The sequence below is a fragment of the Puma concolor genome, chromosome C2 (assembly GCF_028749965.1).
Source record: "Puma concolor isolate L17-30 chromosome C2, mPumCon1.1.hap2, whole genome shotgun sequence".
Taxonomy (NCBI): Eukaryota; Metazoa; Chordata; class Mammalia; order Carnivora; family Felidae; genus Puma; species Puma concolor.
In genome coordinates, this window is record NC_141675.1 from 77,009,352 (window position 1) to 77,027,395 (window position 18,044).

Consider the following 18,044-nt stretch of genomic DNA (forward strand, 5'->3'; position numbering starts at 1 on the left):
TATAGTGGGGTTGTTTAATCTGAGGAGTAAGTGGAAACATGTCTGCCTTCAGTTGATGACGGGCTGTGAAATAGGGGTTTACTGTATTGCAGCAAAAGGAGAGCTAGTATAAGTGGGTGGAAATTAGGATGTGTATTTCAGTCTAAAATTACCCAGGGGTAATGTAAAAATGCTCTTGGATTTATGTGCCTCCTACTGTTGAATTTATTGAAATGGAGGAAGACCAGCTGACTAAAGACTTTCTTTGTCAGGCAGGAAGAGCTGATATTCTGTATCAGTGTGAAGAAATGATTGTTGGAAACAGATGACCTCTAATCTAGTGAATTGAAATTTCTAGTACAACTGGTTTCTATTTCAGTCAAAATACTGAGAATTTCTATTTTACCAGCAGGTGGCACTCATGCTTGCTGCCTCAGTTTTAATTTTTACCTTTGATGAAGAGCCTCACCTTTTCCTTAGAGTCAGGATATATAATACCATTCAATATTTTTGCTTTTCTCCAAAGATCAATCAATATTTTATCCTTTCTTAACTATAGAAAGTAACTTTTGGATCTCATAGTAACTTTTTGATAGGCTGTGGCTTTTATTTATCTGGGAAAATATTTGAACCTTTAACTATATTTGTATAGTAACTAGTTGGATTAAAATGAATTGGAGCCACCACTGTTTTCCCAGCATCTGGTTTAGTGCCCTTCAATTTGAGAAATATTTCTTGATGGATTTTTTTTTTTTTAAATATGTGTTTGTATTGTATATAGTGCTTGTCTTGGGCATATGTAGTTTTTTTGGTTTGTTTTTAAGTAGTCTCCATGCCCATCATGGGGCTTGAACTCATGACCCTGAGGTCAAGTGTCCCATACTCTACCAACTGAGCCAGCCAGGTGCCCCTTGGGCATATGTTTAAATCTAACTCTGGAAGGTTTGAACTGAGAATAGAACTTAGTACAATCACACAGATGTTCATAATCATGACAAATATTATTATGTGCTGTGTGCCTGGCAAGTATCTTATTTAATCTTCATAATATACTTGAGGAGTAGTTATTATTTATCTCCATTTTACAAATGTTTGCATGTGTACACAGACACACAGAGGGTTGAAAAACTTGCCTTATGTCATACAACCAATAAACAGAATCACAGTAGGCACCCAGGCTGTCTGGCACAAGGAGCTTTGAGCCTACAGTCTGCTTAGATTTCATGCACACTTCATTCTTTGATAATCTCAGACCAATATGTTGTTAACTGGCTCACTTTGAAACAGAGAGGACTAAGTAATATATAAATTTTAGGAAGATATTGAAATGTATAAAAAATACATTTTAGTATGATCACGGTAATCGTATTTGAATGATTGTGGACCATTTTATTCTTCATCTTATTGGTCCTCCATAGCATTCAACAGTTAACGACTTCTTGAAACTGTCCTGATGTCTTTTCTCCTATCAGAATTCTCTACTAACTGTTCCAAACTCAGAAGCTGGTCAGTTAACTATGGAAGCAGTTTCATGTATTTTGGAATATTTTATCTTATTATAGTCATGTTTGTTTATGTAATAGGTAGAGGTATAAATAAACATGGGGAATTTTAATAATATAAATCAAGCTAAAATAATTTGAAAAATAATATAATTTTAAAAGCTCTTAAAAGTAAAGCCTTACATTAATTGTTCTCACACTCTCCTTTCTGCTTCATTTCCACCTCCATGAGCTGCAGATCATTCAAGGCCATTGTTATAGCAGCTGTTGCCATATGTTTTTGTATTAGGAGTTCATGCCAAATAGTGGACAGACTCTAAAAGCTAAACACAGAGTGAAGCAATAGGAGCCTTCTTTGTCTAATTCATGTTTCCCTGAGATGATGTGAATAATAAGTATTGGTGTCTAGTACATCACCTTATTCCTGAGGCTTGATTAGAATGTTGGTTCTGGGAGTCAAGTCTTTCCTAGAAGATTATTTTTTTGTCATACCTGTGAGGAAAAAACCAGGAAAAGTACAAATATACACATACAGAGAAATACCTATATCTACATAGCTACTCGTGGTGTCTGTGTACTAATACAGGAATACAGCTGCCTAGTTTTGAAAATTTTTTTTTTTCAACATTTATTTATTTTTGGGACAGAGAGAGACAGAGCATGAACGGGGGAGGGGCAGAGAGAGAGGGAGACACAGAATCGGAAACAGGCTCTAGGCTCCGAGCCATCAGCCCAGAGCCTGACGCGGGGCTCGAACTCACGGACCGCGAGATCGTGACCTGGCTGAAGTCGGACGCTCAACCGACTGCGCCACCCAGGCGCCCCTGAGCTGCCTAGTTTTGATAGCCCACAGAGAAAGATCTATTGATCTGTGTATAGGAATGTTTATGTACTTTGGTGTGTGTGTGTGTATGTGTGTGCATACATATACATATACATACACATATACATATATATGAATATGTATGTATTCATTGTAGGGTTTGTTAAAATTTTGAATCATTTTCAAATAATGCAGTTTTCATTGCCTGATTGACTTCTAGAATATAAATTATGAGAATTAATGCTGTTGTTCCAAAAAGCAAAGGAATGTGTCTGCTCATTTCTTCTCACATCATCCTTATGAAAGAGGGAAAGCCAGAGATTATATCTTCAGTTGGCAGATGGTAAGATAGTCACAGTGCAATAAAATGATCTGTTCACTCATTCAAACAATTGACAGGCTTAAATATAGATTTTCTGTCAGTTCAGTGTTTTATTCACATATCTATATTGCTTCTTTAATTTTTAAATATATACAAATATCGAACAAGAGAAGCAGTTCACCTAGGCCAGTTGATAGGACTGTGCATTGAAGAAGAGATTAGAGAAATAATTGCTTTTTCTTTTTTTGATTTTAATTTTGGAGACCAAAAATTCAGACATTTTTTTTAGAGGCATTCTGCAAGTTTTTGAGACTAAGAGGAATATTCTTAAAGCAGGTATTGGCTCACTGTGTTTGCACTGAAAGACTTCAGGCACATAGCCATAAGCAGCGCATAGCACAGGCTGTACTTAAAGGCAGAAGGATCAGAAGTTTGCATGTAGGCCCTTGATCTCTCAATATCCTGTGGAGAGGCATGTGTCTCTCCAGACCAGGTCTGGCTGGATGGTCTGAAGGTTTTGCTTCAAGAGAGGGACCTGTCCTTTTCCGCTCTCCTTTCTTTTAGGGCTCTTGTGAGAGCAGCCTTCTAAATGGGTTAAGTGGGGTGATCATCTTGGGCAGCAACTGCTTAAGGTGATTGTAGACTAGTCCTGGAATGTCCTCTGCCCAGTTTTGCCTACAGATCCTGTGCAAAGTTGAGTCTGCGCTTAGTCCTTGCAGTTGGGAGGTAGAGATCTAACTGGTCCCACCTAACTTATTTTCAGGTGTCTAGGAGATTGCCACCAGGGATAATACACTGGACAACCTGCCTTGTCTCTCCATAATTAGATTCTGGAAAGGAAGGTTTAATATATGGAAATAGATTTGGCTTTAAGTAGTATTTTATCTTGTTTATAGTTACAAATGTTCAAAATTGATAAGGACCTGGTTTCTTTAGGAAGCTAGATTGAAAGCATTACCTTGAGTGATTTAGCTCTATTTAAGTGAGTTGAGAACAGCTAGGGGCAGGCATGAGAACTATGTGTATCCTCTTTCTTTTTTCTTTTAATTAGTTTTGTTTATTTTGGGATAATTGTAGATTTACATTCAATTGTAAGAAATACAAAGAGATCCCAAGTACCTTCAACTCCGTTTTCTCCAGCGGGAACATCTTGTAAAACTGTATTACAACTGTATAACCAGGATTTTGACCAATACAGTGAAGATACAGAACATTTCCATCACCACAAGGATCCCTCATTTTGCCCTTTTATAGCCACACCTTCTTTCCTCCCATCCCTATCCCCTCTTTAGGCCCTGCCAACCATTAATTATTCCCATTTCTATGATTTTGTCATTTCAGGAATGTCATGTAAATGGAGTTATATAGTATGTAGGCTTTTGGGATCGGCTTTTTTTTTTTTTTTTTTTTAACTCAGCATAATTCCCTGATGATTCATCTAGGTTGTTGCATTTGTCAGTAGTTTGCTGCTTTTTATTTCTGAGTTGTATTCCCTTCCTAATCTTCATTTAGAACCACATCACACAGTACTGTAATTTTACTTCAACCATAAAACCTAAGAAAACTTAAGACAAGGAAAGCCTATTAACTTTTACCCTTTATTTTTGCTTATCATCTTCTTTCAGTGTTCCAGGGTGTCTATTCTTTTGTTTCCTTTCTGATTAGAAAACCTTCATTATCCATTCTTTGGGGGTAGTTTTGCTGGCAGTAGAGTCTTTTCATCATAGAATGTCTTGATTGCCCCTTCATTCTTCAAGGATATTCCAATGAATTTGGTATTCCAGGTTGACAGTAACTTACTTTCAGCACTTGAAAAATACGGCTCTGCCACTTGCCTTGGCCTCCATGGTTTCTGATGAGAAACCCAGTCATTCAAATTGTTTTTCCCTATAGCTAAGGTGTCATTTCTTTCTTGCCACTTTGAAGATTTCTGGGGTTTTTTTGGTCTTTAGTTTTCAGAAGTTTGAAAATGTATTTGGTGTGGATTCCTTTACATTTGTAATATTTGCATAAATCTGTGTGTTTATGTCTTCTGCCAAATTTGGGATATTTTTGGCCATTATGTCTTTGAGGACTTTTTGAGTTCTACCTTCTATCTTTTCTCCTGAGACTCTTATGATACATTAGGTCTTTTGTTCTAGCCCCACAAGTCCCTGAGTGTCCCATTTTTTTTTTTCAGCCTGTTTTCTCCTTCAGATTGGAAATTTCTGTTGTTTGTTCCTTTCTTCCTGTTCATTCATTTTTTTTTCCCTCTGAACCATCTATTCTGTTGTTGAGTCCTTAGAGTTTTTCAAACATTCAGTTACTGTATTTTTCAGTTCTAAAATTTTCATTTGGTTATTCTTTATATCTTTTTCTATTTCTGTGATGAAACTTTGTATATTTTCATTTGTTTCAAGATTTCAATTACTTATTGAGACAACTTTATCATGGCTGTTTTAAAAATCATTGTTAGATCATTCTGACATCTCTGTCATTTTAGTGTTGGCATCTATTGATTACTGCTTTTTTTTGGTTCTTGGTATGATTTATGATTTCCTTTTGAAATCTAGACATTGTGGATGTCCAGATCTTACTGTGAGACTCCAAATCTTATTTAAACTTTCTGTTTTAGCTGCTTTCTTCTGGTACTGCTCTGGTAAGGGAAGGGGTCCTACCTTCTTACTGTTAGGTGGGGGCAGAAGTATAGGTTCCCCACTCAACCTCCATTAATACCTGATAGAGTATTAATGTCCTCACTGCTGGACAGAGATGGGGGTTCCTGCCCCTTACTAGGCCTTCTCTGGTACTTCACTGACTAGTTAGGGATAGGAATGTCTCAGTACTGCTCCCCATGTGGCCTCCATTGACACATGGTGAGAGTAGCTTCACTACTGCTGGATTGGGCATTGCTGAAAATTCTGATTATTTTGTAAGTCTCCTCTGACACCACTCCATTGGGCCTCATTACATGAATTCCACTAGCACTCTCCATGTGGGAGGAGTAGGGGTTTGTTACTGCACTCTTAGAACTGAAAGTCCCGACTTGCATAGACTTCTCTGATAACACCCTGCTCAGCAGAGGGAGGACTGTGATACCTTGTTATGTGCTGTGGAGAGTAGAAATCTAGGTTTTCCGCACCGTTTTGGCTGGCATGGGTGAGTATATTAGTCAAGGTTTTCCAGAGAGACAGAACCATTAGGGGGTATAGACATGTCTCCCCTCCCTCTCTCTTTCTCTCTTTATGTGTATATAGAACCACATCACACAGTATTACAATTTTTGCCTCAACCATAAAACATAACTATGAATATATAAATAAAGAGATTATAAGGAGCTAGCTCACTGGATTTGGGAGGCTGAGAAGTCCCAGTATCTTTATTTGGCAAGTCGGAGCCCTGGGAGAGCTAGTGTGTAGTTCCAGTCCAACTCTGAAGGCCTCAGAACCAGGAGAGCCAGTGATGTAGTTGCAGCTTGAAAGCTGGCAGGCTTGAGACCCAAGAAGAACAGATGTTTCCTTCTGCATTAGGGAGGGCAATCTGCTTTACTGAATCTGACTCATATGTTAATCTCATTTAAAAACATGACACATCAGACACAGCAGAATAATGTTTGACCAAATATTTAGGCACCTTGTGGTCCAGCCAACTTGATACATAAAACTACGCATCACAGTGGGTGTGGGGGCACAGTTTTTTTTCTGTGGTGTTTGACCAGAATAGAGCAGATACTGTTACAAGGGTTGTTGGTTTTTTTTTTTTCCCCCGCTAGATTCTTTCTTTTCTGGTTTTTTGGCTAGAGAGAGTAGCTTTCGTTGAGCCTTTTTCTATATGTGTGCCTGGGCATTTCCACCTTGCCAGTCTTCTTCACTTCCAAGTCTGGGATATATGATAAAAGGGAACCGGAAAGCTCACCACTGTGTTGTTCCTCAGGTCCTGAGATCCCTGGTAGGTCCGCCATCTTCTTCCACCTTTCAGAGTCTTAGGTTTGTGTTGTATATATTGTCCAGGGATTTTAGTTATATTAGTAGGAGAGATAGGGAAAAATATGTCTGGTCCACCTCCCTAGAAGTGGGAGTCTCCTATGTGTACGCTTTTCAAGGCATTGCAAAGCTCGTTGGATAAAGAAAGAGAAGGGAGTGAACAGAAATTTGGAATTGGAGAGAGTTTAGACCAAGAGAACTAAGAAGTGCTGCAGGGAATGGAAGTTGGCGAGAGGCATATAGTAGAGAACTTGCAAAGAAGTAATTAAAGTCTACACATGTATTCTGAGACTCTAAGCCACTTGTAAAACTGCCCCAATTCTTAAATTTTTAATCTTCTCTGCTTAAAACCCCTTCAGTGGTTTTCCATTATGTTAGAATAAAGTCCAGGATCTTGCACATGCCCCTTCGCATCTACTGCCAGCCTTCTCTTTCCATGCTCTGGTCGTACTGTCTCTCTCAGTCCCCAAGGTTCTCTGCTGTCTCCTATGTCTGGACTCCTGCAAGTTACTGTTCCCTCTCACTGGATGGCGCATTCATCCCCGTAGTTGGCTTGGTCACTGCTGTCTGTCAGGTACTCACTTAAACATCCCATTCCAAGGAAGGCAGACTTAGGTTAGTTAGGCCTCCTTCCTAACTAACATTCCCCTGGCATTTTATATTTCCCTTCTCATAACTTTCATCATCCCTCATTGTTACTTTTTAAAAATCTTTGTACCAGACTATAATATATGTCTGTTTTGTTAAATCTGTATCATTAACACCTAGCAATGGCCCTGGTCTACAGTAGATGCTTTATATAAATACAGTTTACATAAATATGACTTACACATATTTGTGTGTGTCCTCTTAATGTTCTAGCCAGTTATTTCTGTAGTGTTGAGGTCGACTATACATAGGTGTATTACCTGTGTCATTCAATTTTTTGTATTAGTTATATATTTGTATAATTTAAAAATCAGAAAGTATAGGGTGCCTGGGTGGCTCAGTCAGTTAAGTGTCTGACTCTTGACCTCACCTCAGGTCATGATCCCACAGTTCATGAGATCGAACCCCACATCAGGCTCTGCACTGACAGTGCGGAGCCTGCTTGGGGCTCTCTCTCTGCCCCTCCCCTACTCACTCTTTCTTTTCTGGCTCAAAATAAACATTTACATTTTTTTTTTTTAATTGCAAAGTATAAAAATGTATACAATGAAAAGTCTGCCACCTTGATGCCATCTGCCCAGATTCCACCTGCCTCTCACCATTGTTACTAATTTTCATGTAGATTTCCAGATTTTCTTTACATAAATACAAGCAAATGTACACAGTTGTAACCACCTACACATTCATATTTTTTTCCTTCTTTAACACAAATTTTTTCCTTGTGATTTTGTATTGTTTTCCTACTTAATATATCTTGGAAATCTTTTTATACTGGGTCACAAAGAATGTCTTTTTTTTTTCCATTTTGGTAGTTGCATAATATATTTTTTTTGACGCTAATGGTATTTTTTTTTTTTTTTACTTCTGTTTCAGCTTGTTTCTAGTATATAGAAATGCAAGTGATTTTAGTACATTGATCTTCCATCTTGCAACCTTGCTAAACTTGTTTATTCTAATTTTTTTTTGTATATTCCACCAGATTTTCTACAGAGATAATCATGTTGTCCACAAATAAAGACAGAATTATTTATTATTTTCCAATCTGGCAGTCTTTTATTCCTCTTTCTTGCCTTATTACACTGGCTCCAGTATTACCTCCAGTATTAATGTTGAATAGAAATTTTGAAAATTGACATCTTTGTCTTGTTCCCGGTGTTAGTGGGAAAGCATCAGTCTTTGATTTATAAATATGATGATAGCTGTAGTTTTTCAAAGATGTTCATTATCAGGTTGAGGAATTTCTATTCTTAATATCCTAAGAAATATAAATGTTGTTGGCTTTTGTCAAATTGTTTTTCTTTGTAGAGATGATCATATAGTTTTTTTTTATTTGTTAATATGGTGAATTATATTGATTGGTTTTTGAAACCAACCTGGCATACCTGGGAGAAAGTCATGTGATTATGATGTATAACCACATGACTTTTTTTATAAGGACATTTATGTTCACTCTTACGTATTACCCAAAGGATACAAAAATATTTCGAGAAGGGTCACACGCACCCCATATTTATAGCAGCATTATCAACAGTAGTCAAACTATGGATGGAGCCCAAATGTCCATCAACTAATGAATGGATAAAAAGGAAGTGGTGTGTGTATGTCTGTGTGTGTGTAATAGAATCTTAGGCATCAAAAAGAATGGATTCTTGCCATTTACAACACTGTGGATAGAGCTAGACTGTATGGTAAGTGACATAAGTCAGAGAAAAATAAATACCATATGATTTCACTCATATGTGCAATTTAAGAAACAAAACATTTCATAAGGAAAGGGAAAAGAAAAGAAGGAGGCAAACCATAAGAGACTCTTAACTATAGAGAACAAACTGAAGGTTGCTGGAGGGGAGGTGAGCCGGAGATAGGCTAAATGGATGATGGGTATTAAGGAGGGCACTTGTTGGGATGAACATTGGGTGTTACATGTAAGTGATGAATCACTCAACTCTACTAAAACCAATATTACACTATATGTTAACTAGAATTTAAATAAAAACTTAAAAAGAGTTTTCTTTGTAGGACGGTTTTTAACTACAAATGGAGATTTTTAGGAGGTTATGTATTTCTTCTGTTTCTGGTATTTTCTATCTTTAAAGAGATTTGGCCATTTCATCTGAGTTGTCAAACTTATTGGGTAAAAGTTGCTCATGACATTTTAATTACCCTTTTTATATCTGGAGAATCTATAGTGATGTCATCTCTTCAGTCTTTATTTTGTTAATTTCTGATTCCATTGTGGTCAGAGAACGTAATTCGTATGACTTAAATCTTTTTAAATTTGAAACTTGTTTTATGGCCTAAAATACATTATCTATCTTAGTAAATGTTCCATATACTTGAGAAAACTATATTTTGATGCTGTTGGAGTGTTCTAAAAATGACAATTTACAGACGTAAGGCTATCAATTCAACATGTATCACTTTTATTGCTTTTATATATAATCTTTAATTTTGGTAATCTTTCTTTGAAAATTTTTAGAGAAAGCTTTCTGGCATTAAAACCCAAGCTTTTGATGAGACCAACAAATGTGTAAGGCAGTCTCTGTGACAATTTCGGGCTTATGGCTTTGATCTTCAGTTTCCTTTTCACTTTTCGACTCTTGAGTATTGCCCTCACTTTCTTAGGAACTCAGCTGTGTATTGTAAGGAATGTTTATTACAATTTTCCCCCAGAATTTCTAGGGAGATTTTTTTTTCCCTCCAAATTATTTGGCCCACTGTACTCTCATGCAGGGTTGACAGTTGCTGTAGCATTAACACTTTTCACATGATTTTAATATGATTTAACATTTCTCTGTGATTTTAGTTCATGTTTTTCAAGAATCTAAATAAGATTTTAAATCTTATTATAAGGAATATTGGTGACTAAAGGAAGCAGAATGGATGGGTCAGGTATAGTCCCATAATCCTTTTAAGGTTGTTAAGTCCTTCTGATACCTCTCTCAAATGATAAGGGTTCCTCGGTTTTATTTGTTTTGTCAAACACGTGTTAGCATATAGTATTCTCTTCTTCACACAGTGCCTTCTTCCCTGGTGGGATTTTTTTCTACCTAGAATCTAGGCCTTCTTTTTAAAGGAAACCATTTCCTGCAGCCAGCAGAAAATGAAAGAGTGCTACTGAAATCTAATGCTTGGTTACTTGACAGTTTCCACTAATAATAAGGTTCTGTTTCTCCCTCAGACTGTTTCTCTTGAAAAAGGCCAAAATTATGGGTTGCCATTCAGTTGTACAAGTCTGTACAAGATGAATTTAAAGCAATCAAAATGTTATGAAACCGAGAAGTTAAATCAACCTTGAAATAGCTAGTTTGGAGGCTTGTGACAAAATATGGACAACCTTAATCAACTGAGCCACCAACAGGACCAACTATATTCTGTTATCAATTTGATGTATTCTCTTTTTTCTTTTCCTTTGCAAATTTTCTTTATAAGGTTGGGAGATAAATACATATGGGTCACCTAATATTTGTTATGTTATTATAAACTATAAATTTGTAATATCTACCTAATATTTTATTTAAAAGACAGATTTACTTAACTGTTTTCCCATGTTGTATGTGTATTTAATTGCAATTTCTTCCTGTCCTCCCTCTTCTCCTGTTGCTTCTGTTATAGGGCTGCACAGTGAACACCTTAATGCATTAAACATTTTTTTTCTCAAATGTATTCAGGATAAATTTCCAGGCAGAATTACTGGGTAAAAGTGTTTTCACATTTTTAAGATATGGCATAAAGCATGGTATAAAGTTATATTCTCCCAACATTCTACCAGTGGTCTTTAGCAGACCACTTTGAGTATGTGTTACATGTAACCAAGGGACAAAGGGGACAGGGTTGTGATGCTTTCTTTATGGTTTCTCTTCAGGACATGGTGCCTGTCATAGTTGATTACTGCCTGCTGCTAGAGCGAAAGTAAGTATACATTGCCTGTCAGATTCAATTATTTTGAACCCACAGTGCCTGTTGCTTATATGGTAATTTACTGTTGTGAATTCTATGAATTTGGATGTATTTTAGTTTAATTTACAGAAATTTGATTCTTTAACAATTTTCAGTGCATTTACCAGTAAAACTAACTTTTCCAAAATAGGTGGTGTGGGCGTATCATCTGTGTGTTTGTGTGGCCAGATAGTGGAGGCAAACATGGCTAACAACAAGGTAGTCCTACTAAAAAATCTTAAAAGTGTATGATTCATGTCCTTCATATATATATACATATATATATATGTGTGTGTATGTATGTGTGTGTGTGTGTGTGTGTGTGTGTGTGTGTGTATATATATTCTCTTTCATGAACTAGCATTAAAACACAGTATTACATACCACCCAAAACAGGGCAAAATTCAAATTCAGAGTGCCTCTGGAGTGTTGGTTTTTAGAGCCTTTTGTCAAGGAGAAATCAGTACATTTAAATTAACCCATCTTTGCTAGTTCACAGTTTTTCACACTTAAAATAATAGCTTCCCCCATGCCAGGTATTGTTCTAAGCACTTTACATTAATTTGTCTAATTTTGGTAATAGCGAGGTAGGTATTATTTTCAGCTCCACTTTCCATAGGTGGTTCCAGAGACAGAAAGCCGTTAAATAATTTGCCAAAGCTAACTCACACTTCTTTTGAGGAGCGAAGATAGGATTCCAGTACAGGCAGTCTGGCTTCTGAGTCCTTGCTTTTAACCACTAGTTTGTTTCTGAGTGGTAGAGAACAACTGAGGACCCAGTGCAAAACCTTGTACAACCTGAGCTGATGCATGGATTGATATGCAGGTAGCCTGCATCATGCTTTAGAAAGTATGTATCAGTGAATGTTATCAAGAGGGCAGTTATTTGCTAGGTCAGACCTTTAAGTCATGAAGAACTATAGTTTCTGTTTACTTAAGTTCATTCCAGTGTTTTAGCTATACAGTGTTATATGTAATTATCCAGTGAAATACGTTGTGTTCATGATTGAGATATTGTTGAAACATGGCTTTATGTTACACATTTTCTCTTCTATGAGGGCCTATGGGAAAAATTTCCCTCAGGTCTGAGTGCCAGAAATATGTGTACATTTCCTGAATAGTATATCACGGCTCTTAGCTTTCTAGAAAACTTAAATTATTTATACAATTTGCTGTCCATTAGCTAAAAGTATAAGGAAGTGTGGGGCTGTTATACTAGGCATTGGGTCAAATGTTCCCTTTTGTGTTCTAGATGGTATGCTTTTATGCTTGCTTACTTCTCACCATACTGGCTTTCTTTTTCATCAGAAAGATCCTGTGTATGGGGTCAAATAGGCCAGTTGATCAACTTTGATTCTTTGTGTCTAGGTCATCTTTCAATCTCCTTCCATTCCAAACATGCAGTGATTAAAGGTGGATTAGATATAAAAATAGTTCAGTGTCATCACTCTCAAATGGTAGGGTTTTTGCAATTTTTTCTTAGAGTTGCCATAGACAGTCAGGCTAAAAGTACTCAATTCCCTAGGGTAAATTGAAGCGGTAATTGTAAGATGTATGTAGCTTCATTCCAGTATGACATCTTTCTTCCTAAACTGCACTGTCTCTTTATGCCATCTTCTTTGATGTTTGGTTTCATTTCTCTGTAGGGTCTTCTCTTTATATTCCCAGATTTCTGAAGTATCTGTGACCTTAAGATGGCTTTAAGGAATGCTTAGGTTGTGCATAACACAAATACAATTTTACAAAACATAATGTAGTACTCAGCTAATTTCAGGTAACTTCTTCTACCTCTAGAGTCATCACTCAGACATTCAGTCTGGCCCCCAGAAGCTTTTTATATTAATATCCTCTGGTAGAGTACATTGTTTTTATAGTTAGTCCTTTTTCACATGCTGTTTCTTGTGTGAGTCAAATTATAGACACAATACATATTCTGAATTGATTTTGACTGAGTACTATGACCAATACCCTATAATCACTGTTAGTTACTTCAGTATCATAATTCATAGAAGCCTATCCATACCCAGCAGTAATACTAATTGAACTAGTGTGTGTGTGTGTGTGTGTGTGTGTGTGTGTGTGTATTCCCATTCATACTTAAGAATTCTTTTATAGTGTAAAATCCTTTTACTGTGGCAGGAATTACACTTCTTTTTCTCTGTAGGACATACCGACCAATATGTTACAGACATCTTTTTTTTTGGTTAAAATTTGGCTTTATAGTCTTTTTGTGAATTGTTTAAAATCAGAAGTGACAGGAAATTCTGTTTTTGAAGACTCGTACTTTTATTTTCATAATTTGATTTCTTTTTTATTTATTAAAATAATTTTTTTCTTTTATTTATTTTGAGAGAGAGAGCAAGCAGGGTAGGGGCAGAGAGACAGGAGAGGGAGAGAGAGAGAGAGAGAATCCTAAGTAGATTCTGCATTGTCAGTACAGAGCTTGATGTGGGGCTTGAACTCCTGAACTGCGAGATCATGACTTGAGCCGAAATCAAGAGTCCAACGCTTAACTGACTGAGCCCCCCAGGCACCCCCATAATTTGATTTATTTCACAATTTCACTTCAGTTTGGCAGTGTATATTTTTTTTTTTAGTATTAGACAAAAGATACATCTCAAGGCTTTTTGTAGGACCTTTAATGATTTGTAATTTTGCTTATGCAATAGTAGCCATAATTTCAATTTATTTTGAAAATAGGTCCAGAGTTTACTTGAACTATAATCATAATTTTGAACATTGTTTAAAAATAGGTGCTATGGGGGGGGTGCCTGGGTGGCTCAATCAGTTTAGTGTCTGAGTCTTGATTTCAGCTCAGGTCATGATCTCGTGAACCGCGAGATTGAGCCCCTCCCCGGGCTCTGTGTTGACAGCGTGGAGCCTGCTTTGGATTCCCTCTCTGACCCTCTCTCTCTGTCCCTCCTCCCTTCATGCTCGCTTGCTCTTCTCTCTCTCTGTCTCTCAGACTCTCAAAATAAATAAACATTAAAAAAAATAATAAAAATAGGTTCTATCTTATGTGAATTGTATCTCAATAAAGCCATTGTAAGACAAAACCAAACAGGTGCTGCACGTACATGATCTTGACCACTTTGAGCGTATATCACTGTAAGCCGATATCCAAAAAGAAGGCATTATTCAAATGACTTGAATTATATATAAATCTGAACCAAAAATATTTCTGTTAAATCTAAAGTGAACCTGAAGTGGTCTTTTGATAGCCAGGGTGTGTTTAGTCTTGTTCAACATCAGTATTATTGTTCGAGAAACAGAAAGATCTTAATTATCAAACATAGTTGAGGAACTGGATGTTTTAGATCCTGTTTTCCTGACAACTGCATGTTAATATTTTAAGCATCAAAGCTAGGGGAAAAACCTTTTCTATTTTATAACAGCTACATCGAACTATATAATTCATACCACAAAATTCGCCCTTTTTAAAGTGTACAATTCAGTAGGTTTTAGTATATTCACAGAGTTGTACAACCATCACCAGAAGTAAGCCATGCCTTTTTAAAGGAAATCTTTACAAACCGCGATCCTTGTATCAGAAAATAGAACATTTTGAACATAATTTCTTAAAGTTCATTTGAACTTTGTCATTACTTTTATAAATAAAGAGAGCAGCCCAAACCAACTTTGGATTCAAGTCCTACTTAAATGTAGTGGGGATTTGTTTATTTAGCTCTGGCTAGATGTGTAGTAAAGACTGGCAAGTGTTAAGGGTTGACGTTCTTGCTCTGTTTCTGACAGTCTGAGTTTGTACTTATAATCAAAGCTGAGTTCTTCTCATTTTTTAAATTGCAAAATTGATAATGCATGAAGTGAATTTGACCATTTTCTTAATCAGTTTGAAGCTATGAATGGTAAACCCCCAATAATGTCTTTAATATGAGTATTAACGTAAAGTGAAGCTACATGGAAAGACAACCTCTTTGGTCCTCTATTATTCAGAATGGATTTTGTGTTCTACTGGCTACAGGGTGGCTAAGTTTGAAGTGATAAAAAACAGTTTTAAAGTTAGGACTTCCAGGTAACAGAGTCAGCACTCTGGAGTATCATTCCTAAATATAGAAAGAAACACAGGAGCTAAACACTTTTTTTTTTTTTTTTTTTGGTATGTGCTTTTCTTTCTTCCTTCTTCCCTGATGCTCTAATAAATATTCTTCCAAAATGATGAGAACATGTCTTTGTATTTTGTTTTATTTTTATTTTAAATGTAGAGATAGCAATAAGAGTTGCTGAGTTTTATTTTTCTTGCTTCTTTATTTATAGCCTCTGACTGGTTAAGAAAGAAATATATGGTTTTGCCATTAATCTTACCAGCAATTCATGCTGCTGTTTGTCACCTTTTATGCTCTGTTTACTGAATTTTTCACTGTTTAATTTTCCTCTCCAGGGCTTTTGGTGTTGAACTAAAATATACAATTGTCTTCCCTAGCATGTCGTTTTTAACAACGCATTACAGAGTGGAAGGGCTAGCAAATATGGCATTTTCTTTATCTTCATTAGAGTTACGCGGTAACTCTTTGTAGCAGTAAAGTTTTATTAATCTCCGTGACTTTTACTTGGTTAATAATTGGTAATCACAAAAATGTGATGGACTATTGATTAAAATGAAACCAACATGAGGAATATGCAGCAAGGGGAAAACTGTTATAAAAATTACATTTGTGGATATGAGAAAAAACAATAAATGGATATGGATTTCCCTCCCAGGACATTGCAGGAACTGTTTACTGAAGAGTGGTATGTCGTTCTGGTGCATTTGTAGCCAGTTCTCTTATCATCTGCCCTCTTCCAAGACTTCAGATGAGGCAAGGGCCCCCTCCTACTGCCTCCAGAATCTTCCTTGGCCTTTTTGTGGAACTGTCATGAAAGACCACACTTGTAGATGAACCAGCTACCACTTTTCACGAGCGACATGACACACATGTAAAGAAATAACATTTATAAAAACATTTATTTTCACATTTAGTAAAAAATAGTCTTAAGAGATAAATAGAACTAGCACAGTTCTTGTATTAAACAAAAAAAGGAAATGAATGAACCAGGTGAACGAAAACAAAGCAATACAATGTATGAATGGGAACATGGAAAACATTTAATTTTGCCAGTCATCAAAGAATTAAAGACAGCAATATTATTTAATTTACACTTATTAAATTATCTGGTAGTAGAATCAAACACAATTGTCTGGTGAAAGTGAATAATTCTACATTGCTGGTGGCAGCATAAATTGGTGCTATGATACTTTTTGAAGATGATTTAGTAATTTCAAATACCACAAGATTTTTCTTGTTTAATTTTTTTAAGTGTTTATTTTTGAAGGAGAGAGAGACAGAACGTGAGTGGGGGAGGAGCAGAGAGGGAGGGAGACACAGAATCGGAAGCAGGCTCCAGGCTCTGAGTTGTCAGCCCAGAGCCCACAGTGGGCTCAAACTCACGAACCGTGAGATCGTGACGTGAGCCGAAGTCAGATGCTTAACCAACTGAGCCACTCAGGTGCCCCACCACAAGATTTTTCATATCTTTTGATTTAAGATAAATTTCTAAAAGTAGAATGACTAAGGAATTAAATCCCCCAGATGGGAAAGAGTGTATATGTAGATGTTCATTGTGTCATCATTCATGATAGTAAAATAGTGGAAGTAAGTACAGGAATACTTAAGTAAATTCTAATATTTCAGCATGTTGAAACATTGTGAGTGAGACAAAATGGTAAATTTAAGGGTAGGTAGCATCATAGAATGATGTGTATTATATAATGTTGCATGAAAGAATTTGGAATTATATCTACAATGAGTATAACTCTAAAATTATTCATGGACTACTTGCAGAAGAAATATGAAATAAATAAAGTATAATTATTGAGTGTGGTGGCGTTTAGAATAATGAAAAAATTTTGTTTCTGCAATAAAATAAATTCCAGATATATTTTTAAAATAGTGAATATTTTCTTCTTCCTTTCTTATCAGTAATCCCTGCCTAAACCCTTTGAGAATCAAGGGGTAAGAGCTAGATCAGGAAACATATTGGCTTTGTATATGAGCTGGGAATATTTAGATACCAGGAAAGGGGAAAGGATAAATTAGGAATAGTCCTGTTTTGAGTAATTTCTGCACCCAACATGGGTCTCAAACTCATGACCCCAGAATCAAGTGTTGCATGTTCTGCTGAGCCAGCCAGGCACCCCTAGGAATAGTCCTTTTTCATATTTTTTCTACTCTATCATGTTTACTTTATTACCCACTGCCATATCACCATTGCTTTAAGAAGCAGTGTGCCATAATAGACTCAACACAGGATTTAGGTCAGCAGGCTGAGTTCGAATTCTGACTCCATCACATGTTGGCTATGTGACTTATAGCAAATAATTTAACTTATTCAGCTTTTCTTGGTTGTAAAAGTATTGGGAGAATTGATTGAGACTCTTGTTGTTACTGTTTTTGTTAAGCTTGTTTTGTTAAGCTTTGTTGAAATAGGAAAACAAGGACATATAGTTAGCAGGCTGAATTTAATGGATGTTCAGGATATTTCTGAAAGTTTTTTTTTTTCTCTGTTACAGGGATCTTTTATTTAGCCAGATGTATGACAAATTGAGTGAGAATTCAGTGGCTAAAGGAGTGTTTTTGGAGTGCCTTGAACCATATATTTTAAGTGATAAATTGGTGGGGATGACCCCCCAGGTAATGAAAGACTTGATTGTTCATTTCCAAGATAAAAAGTTAATGGAAAATGTGGAAGCCCTCATTGTACATATGGATATCACCAGCCTAGATATTCAGCAGGTGAGTTTATACAAACTTTACTAATATATGGAATAAACAACATTCCTTTATTGATTATACTTACCTGACTGATTGGGC

At 36.3% G+C, this 18,044-nt stretch overlaps 1 protein-coding gene across 7 annotated transcripts in view; it reads left to right on the forward strand.

Moving 5' to 3' along the window:
• VPS8 (VPS8 subunit of CORVET complex) overlaps positions 1–18,044 on the forward strand; it is a 253,246-nt gene that overhangs the window by 68,592 nt on the left and 166,610 nt on the right. For all 7 annotated transcript variants that reach the window (XR_015240159.1, XR_015240160.1, XR_015240161.1 and 4 more), the window contains exons 21-22: positions 11,102–11,148; positions 17,744–17,966. Coding sequence is in view for 4 of the 7 variants with exons in the window: in XM_086674896.1 (XP_086531022.1) it covers positions 11,102–11,148; positions 17,744–17,966 (270 nt within the window). In the remaining 3 variants the exon portion in view is untranslated. The remainder of the gene's footprint in view (positions 1–11,101; positions 11,149–17,743; positions 17,967–18,044) is intronic.